Source organism: Indicator indicator, chromosome 3, assembly GCF_027791375.1.
Source record: "Indicator indicator isolate 239-I01 chromosome 3, UM_Iind_1.1, whole genome shotgun sequence".
Lineage (NCBI taxonomy): Eukaryota > Metazoa > Chordata > Aves > Piciformes > Indicatoridae > Indicator > Indicator indicator.
The window spans coordinates 39,540,475-39,558,552 of NC_072012.1; the positions used below are offsets into that span (position 1 = coordinate 39,540,475).

The following is an 18,078-nucleotide window of genomic DNA, read 5'->3' on the forward strand; positions in this document are numbered from 1 at the left end:
TCATTGTTACCTTCCACACATCTGATAACTCTATCCTTGCCTCATCTTTCCCTGCTAGAGAGTAAGCAAACTCACTTCCTTCAGTCTTTCCTTGGAGGCCACGGGGTTTTTTTAATCTGTGATCATTCTTGCTTTTCTCTCCTGGGCTCTTTCCATCTGGCTCAGATCTCTTTTGTAATAGGACATCCCACATTGATCACAATATTTTAACAGAGGTATGGCATAGGAACTGTTTTGCATGTTGTATAGACAGTATTCCAAAGGACATACCTCAAATTGCAAATCAAATCAATAAATAAACACAAAGCAACAGTAAGACACTACAGACTCAGGTTTAGTTGTTATTGCATAGAATTACGGAATCATAGAATGGTTTGGGTCAGAAGGGACCTCCAAAGGTCATTTAGTCCAACTGCCTGCGGTGAGCAGGGACATCCTCCATTAGAAAAGGTTGTGCAGAGCCCCATGCATATCTGAATATCTCCAAGGATGGGGCCTCAACTACCTCCCTGTTCCACTGTTTCACCATCCTCATGGTAAAGAATTTCCTCCTAATGTCCAACCTAAATGTACTCTTCTCTAATTTAAAACCATTGCCCCTTGTCCTACTACTACAGACCTTTGTGAACAGCCTGTTTCCAGCCTTCTTGTAGGTCCCCTTCGGGTACTGGAAGGCTGCTATTAGGTCTCCCCATAGTCTTTTCTTCTCCAGGCTGAACACCACCAGCAGTGGTAGATGACAGTTGGCTAGAAAGTAGCTGCCTCTACTTGTTTACTTTTTTAGTATCCACACAGAGTATAGGCAGCCAAGGTAATTTCCTTCTTGGCTAAAAGCTACTCAGCTTCCACCTACAGAAGGGGTCCTAGTTATCTAGAGGTCCTTGAAAGGTGGTGAAGAGGGATGTTCATCAATCTGGTGAAGTGTGGGCCTTCACTCTAAGGAAGTGTTCAGGAAATTTGGATTTAGGTGCTGGAAAACAGATATGACACTAGCATAGTGTCTGGATTAGTCACAGAGGAAAGATGACAATTTCATATCTGATGTAGCCTCATTTCTAAGCAGACTGCTGCCTTGGCAGTGAAAAATTTCAACAAGAAGGGCACAGCTGACTCATTCTTCATGTCACAAGAGCCACCAGATTCAGTAGTTCTCTGGCCAGCCTCCACTTGAATACCCACAAGCAGAGAAGGTGTATGATTCCAGCTCTACCTGATGCTTAGTTGCTCCCACTGGATTTCCAAAACCAAGAAACCGTATTAGTAAGACCCTGTGCTCAGGTTTCTCTGCTGCTCAGTTTGAAGCAGCTCCTAGTTTGACATATTAGTGGTCATGATCCTCATGACAAACATCTCAGCTTTCCTTTTATGTCTGGTAGGGTTGCTCAGGATCAGTCAAGTCCTCGTTTTTTTGGGGATTCTGATCTGAGTGCTTTGCTGTGTTACTTCTTTAACTTATTATCCATGAGGGACAGCCCCAAACATCTTGAGCCATGCGTGCACCACCACACGTGCTGTCACATCTTCAGTGGCTTTACCTCTGACTGCCTGCGAGGGAGCAGGGAAAGCAGATTCCATCTTAACCGTGTGATTAAGAGACGGTTATGAGATAAATGTCATCAAGCCAGGTTTCTCATGTTGTCCATTGCTATCCTTGTACACACCTCGCACTATCACTGACAAGAGCATTTGCCAGGTCCGGTTCTCACATCCCTACCCCTCGACAGCAGTGGACATGCTGGTGTAGGGCTGGACACCACACATCTGTGCAGGAGCAGGAGGCCCCTCCACGCTCTGCCCACGGGTGACACCTACTGCAGGACAACCGTGGCCCGGCAGCGGGAGGGTGCTGCGGAGCTCAATGGCAGTCCCCTCACGCAGCCAGGGAGGCCCGTTCTGCTGCATCCTGCGTGCCGGGGGCGAGCCTCGTCCCGTCGGAGCAACGGGCACTCCCGCCCGCCCCGTTCCGGTTGGCTTGCTCACGGTGGCCGCAGGGTGCGCACTGCAGGGAGGGATCCATCATGACAGGGAAACCCACCCCACGCACAACCCGACACGCCATATATAGGGGCCGCGGGAACAACCCCGGAGCCGACCGATTCCAGTCGCTCCGCGCTGGACAGCCGACTCTGCGGCGCCATGGCCTTCGCCCAAGCGGCGGGGCGAGCAGGTGAGGGCGGAGAGGGATCGGGGCAGAAGAGAGCCGAGTGGGATAGGGTGGGGTGCGGGGGACCCACCAGTCGCCCCACGCCCCACGACGCGACGGGCTCCCCGCAGGTGCCGCTACGGCGCTGGCGCTGCTGTGGCTGCTGCTCTGCGCCCCGAGGGACGCCGACTGCCGCCTCCTGACGGTGGGTGATCTCTTCGACCGGGTGATCCGGCACTCGGGCAGGATCCACAGCCTCTCCACGGCGCTCTATGCCGAGCTGGTGAGTGCCGGGCCGGCCCCGCTGCCGCGGACTTGGGTACCGCCGCCCTGGGAGCGGCTTGCCCTGGGGGGCTGCTCTTGGTGTGTTTTTAGGTCTTCTTCCTTCGTAGGAAAAACACTTTCCTGCCCGTGACAACGATCTGGGAAAGCCCGCTCGGAAGTGCCACACGTCGGGGATGCTGACCCCCAATGGCAAAGAATATGCCCAAAAAATCCCGGTAAGAGGCGGGACGGCGTGGCGGGAGGAGACAGGCTCCGCGGGGTTGGGGGATCGGGAGGCGGCTCCTCAGGTACCACCGCCTCCCCTCTCCCCACTGAAGAAAGGGAAAACTACCCCTAGTCTTGTCAGAGCCCCCAAAGTGTCTCACCCATCACGCTGTGGTGGTCCCCCACTCCAGTCAGGGTGGAGATAGGTAGAGAGATTTTCATGCCTCCATTGCTTCATCATCAGTTTGAAGAAGCTGATAAGTTTTGACCCCAAACAGGTGCACATCACAGAGGTATTGCATACAAATCCTAAGTTTGTTGTGTTAACAGAAATATATATGGTTCTGTACGCTTAAATCATATTTATTAGCTATAATAGAGGCATTGCAGTAATGCTTCATCCAAATGACTGGCAGACAGACATCCCTTTGATTTTGTTGTGGCAGTCTCTGTGGAACAGAAACTTAGAAACCTATGCATGTGACAGATAAGGTAAATTAATCAGTGTCACTGGAAAGTACAAAAAGACATCAAGAGACAGCAATAACTGTCATTATCTCTGAATCGGTAGTTGGGTAAGGGGAAATGAGTAGCAAATTGGTTTAGACAGATGTGATGGCAAAGAGGAAAAAAATCATTACTAGTATAGGGAAGAGGAGTTGCTTTAAACAGAGAAAAAGCTGACTGTGAAGTCAAGTATACAGCGGTGGGAGAAACTTTTGGAGAAGAAGGCAGATGAAGACAAATGTTAACATTTTGCTCTTTGACTGTGGTGGAGTGAGGAGCTTCCCCCAAGAGGTTTAGAAGCTCCCCTGGAAGGGCAGTGGGAAATGAGGCCCTGCCTGCTTTAGAAAGCTTTAAATAGTCAACCTTACTTTTGAAATTATACTGCAAGTCTTAAGGCCATTGAGCTTCTGGTGGAGAAAGCAACCATCCTGACAACTAGCCACTTTCTGGGAAGTGTGTCCATAGCCAGCCTCTAACTGATACAGCTATAACCTCAGCAGGTGTGAGGGAAACACATGAACTTCCATACCAGCAAACAGAGATATCTAGATGAGGTTTCTTGGGCTCTTGAGACATCTAGGAGTTACTGGAATTTTTTTCAGTGCTACGTTTGGCAGGAATGCCACCATTTTGCTAATGCTGTAATCATAGTTTTAATTATTCCAGATCTTAGGAGTCTAAAAAAGCTGAAAACAAGACAAAAAACCATGTTTGAGTGTTACCTACACTCAAAATAACCAGAGACAGAGTGGCCCTTAAGTTCTGATATTTTTAAACTACTACATTGCAGATGTAAATTTTAATCCTGCTGAGTTTTCACAGTGAGACTGTCTAACTGTGTTCATATGACCTGGTGCAAACTAACAGAGAAAATCTTTACTGTTTTAATTTATAAGAGAGAAGAACTAACTCATTTGATACTGAAGCTTTTGCAAGCCTGGAAAGAACCACTTTCCCACTTCAACCAGCACATTGAGCATCATCAAGATCTACCTGATGACAGCCTTAGCAAAGCTAAGCAAATCAGCAATATGCTGCATGAGCTGAAGACTGGAGTTGAGAAAGTAACAGAAAAGGCAAGATTTTTGACGTAGCTTTTATTTATACCAATCATGTGGTGTGAGTGACTTAAGGGCAGGGGGCTATAGTATCTGCTCTCATTTGGGCTGTAGACTTCTTTAGAGAGACAGGAATTTTACAGTCAAAGGATGTGACTTAGTTTATGGATTGGCAGATATGTAGATTATGTCCATATGTGTAAGCAATATTTTATTTATATGAAATATATGAAAGACACAAATACTAAGACTAGAACCATTTACAGCTTCATATACAAGTCAGTAATAACTTGCCTTTTCTAGGGCAGTAGAGGAGATGTGGGTATACCCTGACAAATAGTTAATGATTGTTTTCAGTTTTTATTTGGATTTGCATTCTAAATAATTCAAGTATCAGTGCTGTCTGCTGCAAAGAGCTCCTTCCTACAGCAACAATTTTCTGCTACAATAAGTTCTTCAAGACAATAAAGGCATGGCTTAAGTCAGATGCCAGTCACAAAACAGTTCCATAATTCCATTCCAAATTCTGATAGATCATGTATCAATTACTGGATGCCTTTTTTTTTTCTTTTTAATTTCCATTTCTGTCTTCTCATTACTAGCTAAAAGTCCTGATCTTTCTATTTCTTGTACACTCATATCTAAATGTATTTGCAGTTGTCCAAACAAATGAAATCTGTGTCCCCATCATCTGAAATGGCTATATTGCCAAAGTGTCTGTTTCACTAAGAAGTGACTAATAAACTAACATCTTTCAGTACTAGATCACTTTCAGCTTTGTGAACACAGGTGGAGAATATAAGTTTTAAAATTATAAGCTTCTCCTCAGTAGAATAGGAGGAATTTTACCCTGCTCTAAAATGCAGCCCCAATTAGGGGGGCTCCAACTTACAAATGGAAAGTCCATCTTCCAAGGGCAGCTACTGTTCTGGGTTAAAATGGCCTTGAAATTCAGTGGTATTCAACTTCAGGTCCTTACCTTTGCTTCATACTGTAACTGAAACAAGCCATCAAACTCTAAAGTAGCTACACACTTTTTGTATACTTACATGAGTTTATTTTTTTCTAAAACACTTTTGATGGAATCTGTAAGAAACCCAGCTTTGAAGTTTTGAACTACTGTAAGAAACCCAGCTTTGAAGTTTTGACCTACCTGTACTACAGACATATCTCAAGGTAGAAATTTAATTTAGAAAATGAAGCAAACAATGCAAATGCTTTCCAACGTTTTGCAGCTGTGTTTTTCAGTAAGACACTATTTCTAAGTGTGGTTCAGTTGTGAAGCTCCTGCTCTGAGAGGTGATGGGTCTGCAGAGTTTACCAGGTTAAACAGCACTGGTAAATGCTCACATTAGAAGCTTCCCTTCACAAAACTCATCCTTTTCAAGGATTATTTGCTTTATTACTTTAAGAAGAAATAGCAATTACCAAACAGGGTTTTTTCTACTTAAACTCAAAAGGCATTACATCCCAGCATTATGGTATATCAGATCATTTCAGGCTAGTCTAAAGGTTGTATAGACACTGTTGAAATAAAAAGACAACGTTATCCTATATAAGCAGCTTTGTGTATATCTTCAGTATGTATGGGAAAGGTCTGGAGTGGAACAGTGCAAAATAGTGATGCCCCAGCTGACTGCTGCACTGGTATTTTAAAGATGTGTTGTGTGTGTAGTTATGACTTGCACTTCTTTTTCTGTTTTCAATACAGATGCAGTCAATGGGGATCATCAGCAATTCATTAAATGGAATTGCATCAGCGGATGCTGCTGGATTATCAATTAGTAATGAGGCAAACATGATGAGTGACTCGGACTTTATTCACTGTTTCAGGAGAGACTCCAATAAAGTACAAAGCTACTTAAAAATTCTTAAATGTAGAATTATGCCAGAAAATAGTTGTTGAGTTGTAATCTCTTGTAATCTCTTGACAAGTAGTCTTCAGCATGCTGTATATAAAGATGAAAGAACAGAATTTATAAATACTAGGAAAGCGGTTTTAACATTATTTGGCAGCTACTTGACACAGTTGACCTGTGCAGATGAAATGTTAAATAAAGCATCATGTGTGTGAGTGTGGGTTAACTCACCAGATACTCCAACAGTACGCAAATAAATGTCCTTGCACATTATACTGTGACAGATTATATTATGGGTAATTCACACAGTTTAGATACATACATAGTTGAAAGTGAAATTCAGTTTGTTAAACCTTAATATAAATGCATCTATGTATTATCAATAAAGTATATTTTTATGTTAAAAAAAAAAAAAAAAGTTTCCCCCTATTTATACACACATACCTGCAGAATATTGCTAACATTGAGGAGTGGTATTGCTGTGCTGTCAAATCAGTTCATGTAACTGCAAGGCCCATAGCAGGCTTTTATGTCCATGAAATACTTCTTACTAATTTCTGTGGGCCTTCACATGTGCCCCACAAGGTCTAATTTTTAGCACTTTTATTAATTTTGAATGCTCTTTTATATCTATAATGGCTTGGCTGACTTCAGTGGAAACTCCTGAAGAAAAGGTTTGATATGAAAGGTAAGCCAGAATTCTGGCCCAAATACCATTTCAGCCCAAGGGCTGAGCATGGCTGATGTACCACTAAGTCTCTTTCCTGTTATACAGGCTGACATAGAGCTTGGGCTTTACAGTACTGATGACAAATTCCATAGCAAAAATCTGAAAGTTGTCAGATATTTCACCACAATCACATTTTTCTAGCAGTGGAGTGCCACTGGTGGCTGTTTTTAGAACAAAACATTTTTGCATTCAGATCTCAAATGAGCCATTTGAATGGGCATTTATAATCAAAATGGATTTATCTTTAATATTTGTCAAGGGTTAGGGCTGGCCACTAAATGAGTGACAGATGCTCCCTATGAATCCCTCTGTCCCTTCCTAAAGTGTGTGGGGGGGGGAGGAATACAGGAAAGAGATAAACTGGGAAAGAAAACTAAAACTACTTTAATGGAAATAATAACAAAAATAAATATATACAAATGTATACGAAACCAATCGAAATCAATTGAACCAAACACCCCTGATGGCAATTAGTCACCATCACCACTGATGCTGTGGCAAAAAATCTCAGAGTCAACCAGCAGGCAGGAACCAGATTCAGGAGCTGCATTATGGAACTGGATTCGGGAACTCATGGATCGGGATCAAAGAATGGACAGAGTCCTCCTTGGATGCTGGCCATTGAAAAAGAGAACTTGACCTTTGTGATCCCTCAGCTTCATACTGAATATGACATATGTAGAATGGAATACCTCGTTGGTCAGTTTAGGGTTACCTGTCCTGTCTGCTCCTCCCTGCAGGTGCAGCCTTTTACTCCACACCCCAAAGCAGTAACAAGACTTAGCAGTGGTGTTCTGCACACCAATCCTTGGTACAACTAGAAGCATTGAGGGTTATCACTACCAGAAGTGGACACTGCTAATTTCAGAAAGTGCAGCTACTGAGAAAAGACAGCTGACAATTAAAATCATGGATTGGAATTTGTACTGTTCTAACTCAAACCAGGAAAATATCCTCAAATATTTAATCTCTGAATGCTCTTTTCTGGCCTCTCCTGATCTTGATGGTTGTGGACAGTAGCTGAAGCTCAGTCTACCAAGAATGGAAAGTAAAATGCTGATTTTTTTAAATAACAATACTGGGATTTGGGCCTGAGAAAACAGCAGGAAAATGTTTCAAAGAAACGTTTATACAGAACAAAGGAACAACCTTTTCAGTTGCAAATCCATAACTGCTAATATTATCAGATATCCAATATCTAGTAGACAGTTGATGTACTTTCTCAGCTACTAAGCTGGGAGCGTTCACAACTCACATATGGTCCCTGTTGTGCCAAGTAGGGTAGAAATGCAAGGGATTATACGACATCTGCCCTGAAGACGTAGCTAGGTACAACTCCTTAAGCACTGAGACACTACGAACACATATCAAAATAGCAGCGTTTAAATGTAAATTCTGAACAAAGTCTGGAAACAAGGCAGAGCTTCAAAGACAGTAAAGGAAGCCCCCCCTGGGCAAACGGACAGAAGCAGAGAAGGATGCCCACTCTGCGTGCATTTGTCTGCATTCGCAGATGTAGCAACAGTTCATTTAAAGCATTTATCTCATCGCAGCCCCAGAGCACACCAGCACGCTGGCGCTGTGTGTGTCCTGTGCTAGCAGGAGGTTATTGCGGTCTCTGGAATGCCGAAACTGAGCAGATGTTCTCTAAGGAATAAAACTGCGCTAGGGGTAATCCCACTTTTTCCCGGCGAAGGCGGCGTTGCGCACAGCAGATCGCAACAACGGCCCTGCATCAGAAGTGAAGGGTGACAGGGAAGGCGTTACTCGAGCAAACAAGGCTGTCGGAAGGAAGCTCCCTCCAGAACAGCACTGTGCCCCGCAAACCCCGACCCGCTGCCTGGGGACCCGTGGCTGGAACTGACGCACTGCGCCCCCCGCTGCCCCAGGCGGCGCGGCGGGGCCCGGTCGGCGGGAGGTGGACACGGCCGTGTCCCCGCGGGCCCCCTTGGTGGCTCTCAGAACGAGTTGCAAGACGACTTGATTTCTCAGCCGTAATGGCTACTAGAAACTGCCGCGGCTGGTAATACATCCCAGAGGTGGTGGCAGGGGGTCAGGTGAAAAACACATTGCAAATGGAGCAGATAATAATAATTCTCTTCTCCTTCAAAGAACAAAACCCTGGGTGCGGTTTGCTGTAGAGAAATGCAAAAATAGAGAAAATGAGGAAGAGGGTGTGTTACCGAAAATATTCACTCTCTAGAAATGCAAAAATAGAGAAAATGAGGAAGCAGGTGTCACCGGCGGAACAACAATGCACCTAAATACTATCCATAGTCATTCATACTCATTAGACTTGTATTTCATGGCTTGCCTTTGTCTGAGGCCAGGTGTGTTGGCAAAACAAAAGCCTTCTTGTATTGCTGGCACTGCCTTGCTTCCTCTTTCGATTGAGAAAACCCCTGAGTGGTGGGCTCAAAAGGGCACATTTTTCTCTACGGTCACCGATGCCTCAAACAGAAATACCACTGATGGTTGCTTTCTACACAGAGGAATAGTCTCCTCTGTGAGTTCTCTTCAAGACCGCAGTGAAACTAGTTAGGAATACCTGAAAATGTAAAATTGTGTGCTACAGTCAACTGCTTTGGAGTTTCAGAATCTGCATTTGAGAATAATAATTTAGGAGAAACAACTTTGCAAATTAAAGAAATCAGAAAATCTGTATCAATTTCCAGTTAAATGCTGGACTCATGTAACAATCTGTAACAGTGTATCTTATAGGTAAATCTTATAGGTGTAAATGCCATGTGTGGAACAACACGGTTCCATTATATATATATATATATATATATATTATTCTTCAGATGTTGGTCCATGGAACATTGAAGGATAACACCAAAATACTGACATTTTTGTGTAGTCCAATTAATTTTTTTCAGGTATTAAAAGCTGCTTTTTGTAAGTTAGATATTTCCTTATCGTAACCTTTTCATTTTTTTCACAATGAAGGCTATGACAGAGATACTGTCAGTGACTGACAGTTCATTTTGTAGTTCTCATAATATGCTAAATGGTTTTGATAGTACATCTTACATTTAGACTGAATCTGATATGTGCTGACGTTGGCATGATTAAGTTACAGATATCACTCATGCCTTAACTATCTAAACCTGTACAGTAACAAAACAGAAACAAATGGAAACACTCATCTTTGAATGATATACATTAACATTCAGCTATCTCATATTACATTCAAAGGCTGACATGTGAATTAAAATGACTTGCAAAAAGTTAAGAACACCTCAAGAGCTGGATGTTTATAAAAGGCAAGATTTCTGCATATTTATGTGAGTACTGGAGGATCACTGTTGAGGTGTTGCCTTGTGACATCCCCATCCACCAGGTGTTGCTTCACTGCTTTGAATTACCACCAGAATCTACAGGAAACCATGAGTGGGAGTTGCCATTTTCTCTGGCCATTAACTTAGGAGCCAGCCTCCATGGGGAGCTCCTCAACCCCAGGTTTATGTGCTTTGGTTTATCTGATAATAGCAGCAGCTGTCAGACACATAACTTAGAAGCACAGTAATTCAAGACTCCTACAGTCAATGGCAATTCCATCCACTGTGAACCTTTCTCTGATGGGGGTGTTATGGTCCAAAGCTAAGTCTCAAGTTAACTGGACCCTAGCTCCTCTCCAGTCCTTTCTTAAGGCACTGAATTACTTGAAACTGATTTGATCTTCCTTCTGGCTTGTGAAAATCAGTAATGGTCTTACTGGTAAAGGGTACTGAAGCATATGAAGGTAGTTATGTCTGTCTTCTGACTGTGGAACATATTCATCAGAGGAGCTGTGTAGCTGCAGTGATAGCAACTGCATTCAAAATGCTGTACTAGTAAATCACAGCAGATAAACCAAATCTGATGTATTACTTTAGCTCAGGAATGACATTTGACTGCTGTACTACGTTCTGACACTGAAGTCAGTAATGCAGTTTTGTGCCTTATAGAGGTCCTGTTCTCAGCAGATCATAATAATTAATTCCTGTTTGGCAAAGAATCAATAAAAAGAGGAGAACATTTAGAAAATTATTTCATACTATAAAGCTGTACAACCAAAGTGTAAATGCTGGCACAGATGTGGTCAGCATTTTCAGCTATTAGCAGTGCTGTATGCAGTCCATGGAGAGCTAGCTGGCCTGTCATGTTCACAGTTGTTTACCTACTACAAAATGTGACTGTGGTTGTGCCTGCTGTAGACTGGCATCATCTGTGTCATTTGTGATACATTTTAAAAGACCAGGAGCCAGACCTAAAAAAAGGAAATTGTCACTGTCCTGGTTTAAGACAGCCCACTCGTACAAGTAAGCTCCCTCCCTGCACAGATTGGGAGGGAAAATAACACAAAAAGTCCCGAGTTGAGACAAAGAGGGTTTAATGGAATGATACAATGCACAGTTACCTTAGCCTGTTTCACAGAAAAGCACAGCAAAAGCAGAAGCAATAGCAGAAGCCAGCAATAAAATGACTCCTCCACCCCACAAGCCCACAGCCAACCCATCAGAAAAAAGACCAACACCTCCAAACCAGAAACTGGAAGCAGGAACCAGAAACAGGAAGCTTCTCATGTTACAGTCCCAACTACAAGCCCCACGATGCTTTACTCAGGCCAGCACTTCCATTTTAAAGCTGGCATGATGTCAGCATGGTATCAAATACTCACCAGCACAGCACATTCAATTGGCTAAACCCATGACATCCTCCACCCCTTATTCTATACCATCTGCGTCATACCCAGCAACAATTAACATCATACATTATTCACTGTCCATTCTCACCCAAAATGAGATCACTTTGCAGTCTCCCCATGACTTATTACTGTAGATGTTCTGTAACTCCCCCCTGGTCCAGTATAGTCTGCATCAGTCCATGATCAGCCCAAATGTTGGGGCTGTGCTTCCATCCCGGGGCAGTCAATTCCAGTGATTCCTTCCACCCTTCCAAGCGAAAACAAATGGTCGCTTGCATTTCTGTGCTCTGCTTCCAACACATCCAGCTGTTGGGATCCCCGTCACACCAAAAATACAGCTGGGTTTCACCCTTCATGGTTTGATGGCATCAGAGTACACTGTGCACCTGTATCTCCTAAAGCTTTATATGGGTTCAGCTTGCCAAGCCATTGGTTCCATACAGTCCAATAAACCCCGTTGTGCCTTTCCTCCATCTGGTTGGAGGCAGGGCCCCTCTAATTCTAACTGGAATCACATCTCATGAAGATGCTTTAGAAGTCTCTTCAGAAGGATCAGAAGCAGTATCAGTTTACCTGCTCTTTTGGGGCAATTTTCCACTGGAAACTGGGCAGTGTTCTTCTGGGGAAAGTCTTCTTGTGATTCACAGACTCGCACACCTAGGACTGAAGTGGGTTTTCCATCCCACTTCCTCATATCCTACCTGTGGTCATGTAAGTAAAACCCCAGGATACGCTGTGGTGTGTTGTACCTTCCAGATTCTCTCCTTTGGACAGGGAAGCATCTGCTCCTAATAGCTGAAACACGGGACCATACAGGGGGGGAACAGGATACATTCTTTTTGAGTTGATAGACCTCCCAAGACAGTTTCCTTCACAGCTGAAACACAGGCCTGTACAGAGGGACTTCTCTCGTATTGCCAGAGCCTGTTACTCATTTCATCCATTGCATCATTTGCCATGTTTCAAGGGCAGAGATAAAGACCAAGTGACCACCTCTAGCTCTTCCTTTTGCTCCTGTGATGACCCTTATTCATCCTCATCCTTCGTGAGGTGAACTGTTTTCCTTGTATGTTTCATTTCCCATACAGAATTGATACTGGCACAGGCTGGTTCTCTGGTGCACGTGGCATGCCTGCTGTTGTGCCTGAGTAGGTACAGTGCTTTCTGGTCTGCCTGTAGGTCCAGAGACCTTCTCTTGCCTCTGAGCACTCTGAACACTGATGAGAAGGACTCAATAGGCATGGGCCAGGCCTCAACACATCACAGTGACTTGGGAAATTCTGGGCTGACAACAGACCTTTTCCAAACATTTTACCAGCTTGTCAGGATTTTGCACTTGCTCAGGGATGAAATTCCAAAACACCAGAGATGACCACTATCCTAGGCACATGCCCATACTCTCCAAACGCCCTGCCACTCATAATTACTCAGCCTCAGGGCCAATCTCCAAGTGGTATTCTTGGGAAAGACCTCCATCACTCTGGACAAGACTTGGCCCATCAATTGGGTGAGACTACATCTAAGCCAAGTGGTTAGTAGACTAACCATATCATAATATGACAGTACATCCATATGACAGCACTAATTCATGCCCCTGAGGCAATATGCACTGCCAGAAGGAGCACATCGAGTACAAGTGCTTAAGGTTTTATATAACTCATGTAACCAGGCCCAGGCCCCAGCACATCAGCCCCAGTCACCCCCAGAAAGCAAATGCACCAACACGGCGAACATACTGTGCAAAAAAAAGCCTTATACAAAATTCTTTTAACAAGTCTTAATTGACTCTTCTCATTATCTTGGTTCGCATTATCTCAATCATTTTTCAGGCCCCACATTGGGGTGCCAGCATAGACTGTCCTGGTTTAAGACAACCTGCTCTCACAAGCAAGCCTGACACATACAACTGACAGGCACCTTCTTCTTAGGTCCCAGAGAAGCTCCTTTGAGTGCCTGATCATAAGAACAGAATTTCAAGATCTGCGTTCAGACTCATCTGGAGGATCTCCATTAGGCAGGGTGAGAAAAGCCTCTCCTGTTCTTGTGGCTGCTCAGTTGGGCTGCAAGATCTCTATGCCAGCAGCACAGACTGAGGGTGCAGGAGTCTCAGCTACAGTAACAAAGCCATTACTGATTCTCAGCCCTTTCTCCCTTTCCTGTTGGTTCCTCTATTATGCTGCCAGAATTAAAAGAGGTGGCCAGTGAATATAACTGTCTGCTTTGTTTGTGGCCTCTCAGGAGCTGGGTACTTTAACCGCAGTTTGCCATTTGAGGTACCTGAACTCTGCCCAGCCCCAGAATCTCAACAAGCGTCCCATATAATACTCTACCACCTGGAATTATAGCCTCAAAATACCACACAGAAATACCACAGATACTCCAAATCCAGCAAGGTCATCCACTGGGTCGTATCTTTGAAGTCAAAGTAACGTGTTGCTGGTTTTAACTGTGAGGTGCCGTTGGTATCCATCACATCACTCCGCAATACCAGATGCATTCTATGCCTTGCTCCTCTACAACGTGCCTGTTACAAAGCTCTTCAAATGCCTGCTAAGGATTCTGGGTATAATTTGTGCTCTTTTTGTTCTTTCATAACTAGTGTGCATACATTACTTGAAAATTAACACTTACTACTTGATCTTTCACACAGAAAAGACTGGCACTGTAAATATATCCTATTTTGGTACTCATTTGGGGTGTTGTTTCATTTATTAAGTTTTCACAATATGGACTAAAGGGAAACTTCTTAATACAGCCTAAAATGACAGGGAAAAAAGTTTCACAGGTTCACAGATTGCATTGGGTTGGAAAGGACCCTCAGAGGTCATCTTGGCCAACCCCCTGCAGTGAGCAGGGACACCTCCAACTAGATCAGGCTGCCCAGGGCTACATCAAGACTGATCTTGAATGTCTCCAGGGACAAGATCTTAACCATATCCCTGGGCAGCCTGTTCCAGTATTTTACCATTCCCATTGTAAATAACTTCCTTCTTATGACCAATCTAAATCTATCCTGCTACAGATTCAAACCATTGCCCCTCTTCCTATCACTACAGGCCCTTCTAAACAGTCCTTCCCCAGCCTTCCTGTAGGTTCCCTTCAGATACTGAAACATAGCCATAAGGTCCCCTTGGAGCCTTCTCTTCTCCAGGCTGGACAGCCCCAGTTCTGTCAGCATATCTTCATAGAAGAGGTGCTTCAGCCCCCTGATCATCTCTGTGGCCCTCCTCTGGACCCATTCCAGCAGGACTATGACCTTCTTGTGTTGGGGGTCCCACAGCTGGACATAGTTCTCCAAGTGAGGTCTCACCAGAACAGAGCAGAGTGGCAGAATCATCTCTCTCAATTTGCACATCCTTTGGTGCAGCCCAGGATGTGATTTGCCTTCTGGGCTGCAAGTGCACATTGCCGGCTCATGTTCAACTTTTTATCCACCAGTACCTCTAAATTCTTTTCTGCAGGGCTGCTCTCAAATGTCATCATCTCCCAGTCTGTACTGATATTGAGGATTGCCCTGACCTAGCTGTAGAATCTTGCACTTTGTGTTACTGAACCTCATGATATTCTCCTCAGCCCCCACCTCCAGCCTGTCCCAGTCCCTCTGGATGGCATCCTGTCCTTCAGTCTTCTCAATCACACCACTCAGCTTGGTATCATCTGCAAACTTGCTGAGACTATCCTTAGTTTTGCTGATGAAGATACAGAGCAGCACTGGTCCCAGTACAGACCCTTAAGGGACATCACTTGTCATCCACCTCCATCTAGACATTGGGCCATTGCCCAATGGTTGATGTAATCATCCAACCAAATCCTTATCCACTGAACAGTTCACCCATCAAATCCATATCTCTCCAGTTTAGAGAGAATAATGTTGCAGGGGACTGTGTCAAAGGCTTTACAAAAGTCCAGACAGATGACATCTGTTGGTTTCCCCTTCTCCACTGATGTAGCTACACCGTTGCAGAAAGCCACTAGGTTGGTCAGGCAGGACTTGCCCTTGGTGTATACATGCTGGCTCTCTTGAATCACCTCTCTGTCCTACACATGCATCAATATAGCTTCCAGGAGGATCTGTTCCATGACCTTTCCCAGGCACAGACATCAGGTTGACATATCAATCATTTCCAGGGTCCTCTTTTTCACTCTTTTTAAAAATGGGTGTAATGTTTCCCTTCTTACAGTGTCTGAGGACTTCACCTGACTGCCATGAATTTATTATGGAGACTGGCTCTGCAACTACATCAGCAAATTCCTTCAGAACTCTAGGATGCATCTTATCAGGTCTCATAGATTTATGTATGTTCTGGCTCCTCAGGTACTCCTGAACTTCATCTTCCCTTTTGGTGGGAGAGACTTTACCCTAATGGTCCATTAACTTGGGAGGGGGATGGAGCAAGATCACCAGTGAAGACTGAAGCAAAAATGTTTTGAGCACCTCAGCCTTCTCCTTGTCTGTTGACACCAGCTCTCCGTTCTCACTTAAGAAAGCTTGATCAGCATTTTCAAGTAAAGAATGTTTTGTCTGGCATACTGAAGCATTATTCTAGCTATTGAACAAAAATACTCTGAGGAAACATTAAGATATTTGGAGGTCCATGAGATGGTGTAAATTTCAATAGGCTATGGTAAAACCAGAACTTGCTCAATTTGAAACACATATAACTGTGAAACTAATTCTGCAGGAGCCTTGCTTGATCTTTGCCTCAGTAAGACATCCTTCAGATGTATTCTGTTTAACACATCAACTCAGAGTTTTGACAGCAGTTCACATTTGGTGCTTGCAACACCATCAACTGAAAAATTTCCCAGGGAGCATTCTGAATTCCATCTCCTCTCCCAAATGGTTTCTGACACTGATGTTCAACTGATCTGCAGTAAAAGAATATGAGCAGCTGTGAAGACTTCCTTTCCCCTGAGGTGAAATAAGAAAATCCCAATCATACCAACATACTAATTTCCTCCAGAACAGGAAGCACCAATGAATACCCACACAAACACACCTCCACTTGATCATTTGATGGTAATTTGGAAATACGTGCATGCCTTTCATTGCAGGCAGTCAGTAGTAAATGCTATTTCACAAGAACCTGGGCCACAAACACTTACTGGTCCTTCATGTATGAGCTAGTCAAACAGAGTTGGACTATGACCTCAACAGGACAACTGGACAGTAAATTCATCCCTTTGTGTATGCAACCTGCCTGCCCATCCCTAAAGGTTTTGGGAAGAATATGAGTTAGTTCTGGACCCAGTTGCAAGATAGGAATAAACTCATTTTAGTAAATAATATGTAACATATGGCATACTAAATGTGTTCCAAGTGCACTGAGGGTAGGTTTTGAGGCAGTTTAGATAATGAGGGTTTGTAGCCACAGGAAGACATGACTTGTTAATTTTTATGTAATTTCTTCTTTCTTTCAAGGAAGCACAGGAAATCATATGCGAACAATAACGTATAGTGCAAGACTAGGGATGCACAGCTGACCACTCAGAAGGCAGGACGTATGCAAGGCAGGATGCAAAGCTCTCCTGATCAGCATGAAGTTTATGATACAAGCTTCATCACTGCAAATGTATCTAAACTTCACCTCCCAGATAATACAACATAACAAGAGTAGTGTATCATCCATCAAAAGGTAAAATGTTAAAAAACAATTGAATTACTTTTTGAAAAACGTAAAATACAGTTCAAAAAGCTTTGGAGCTCAAGGCAAAAATAATGAGAAACACTTATGGCATATATGATGAGGAAAGACAGACTAGATTATGATAATCACCTCTTTTGACTACAAAATATATTAATCTGCCAGAAATTACATAGTCCCTATAAACCCATGTTTTCCAAAAGGTTTTGCCTGTAGTATAAAATAACTGTAGTCTTTCTTGTCAACAACTGCATTCATAAATGTATGATAAAGTAAAAAAAGTTCAGCTCCTGTTTTGAGCTATAAAGCCTTGCAAATAAACAATAAAGTATGCTCAAAATTCATAGAGTGACTTCCTTGAAGTGGATGAAGTAAGCAAGCAATTTTAAGTAACACAGTTTTAGGAATTACAGAATGTTAGAGGATGGAAGGGACGTCCAGAGATCATTGAGTCCAACACCCCTGCCAAAAGCAAGATCACCTAGGGTAGTCTGCACAGGAATGCATCCAGGTAGGTTTTGAAAGTCTCCAGAGAAGGAGACTCCACAATCTCCCTGGGCAGCCCATTCCAGTGCTCCATCATCTTCACTGTGAAGAAGTTTCTCCTTATGCTGAGGTGAAACTGTCTATGTTCAAGTTTGTATCCACTGTTCCTTGTCTTATTACTGTGCACCCAAAAGAGATTTGCCCCACCCACTCAACACCTACCCCTCAGATATTTACAGACATTGATCAGATCCCCTCTCAGTCTTCCCTTCTCAAGACTTAAACAGCCACAGGCCTCTCAGTCTCTCTTCATAGGGGAGAATCTCAAGTCCCCTATTACATATTACATAATATTACAGAGAACACTGTCCATATGATAATGTGCACTTATTGGAAGTAGCTTAATCAGGAGCAAGACTACTAAGATGCGCCATTTCCTGAAGTACTTCTCCGAGATAGCCACAGTGGCAG

At 43.6% G+C, this 18,078-nt stretch overlaps 1 protein-coding gene across 1 annotated transcript; it reads left to right on the forward strand.

Moving 5' to 3' along the window:
• Positions 1 to 2,136: 2,136 nt before the first annotated feature.
• Positions 2,137 to 6,103, forward strand: LOC128981220 (prolactin-like). The gene is made up of 5 exons (XM_054399901.1): positions 2,137 to 2,167; positions 2,275 to 2,426; positions 2,536 to 2,643; positions 4,036 to 4,215; positions 5,909 to 6,103. Exons 1-5 carry the CDS (start codon positions 2,137 to 2,139, stop codon positions 6,101 to 6,103), a joined length of 666 nt encoding a protein of 221 aa, XP_054255876.1.
• The last annotated feature ends 11,975 nt before the right edge of the window (positions 6,104 to 18,078 follow it).

Coding starts and splice junctions, on each gene's coding strand:
- LOC128981220 (XM_054399901.1), top strand. CDS start 2,137: ATGGCCTTCGCCCAAGCGGCGGGGCGAGCAG. Junction 2,644..4,035: donor AATATGCCCAAAAAATCCCG/GTAAGAGGCGGG, acceptor TTAATTTATAAG/AGAGAAGAACTAACTCATTT. Junction 4,216..5,908: donor TTGAGAAAGTAACAGAAAAG/GCAAGATTTTTG, acceptor TTTTCAATACAG/ATGCAGTCAATGGGGATCAT.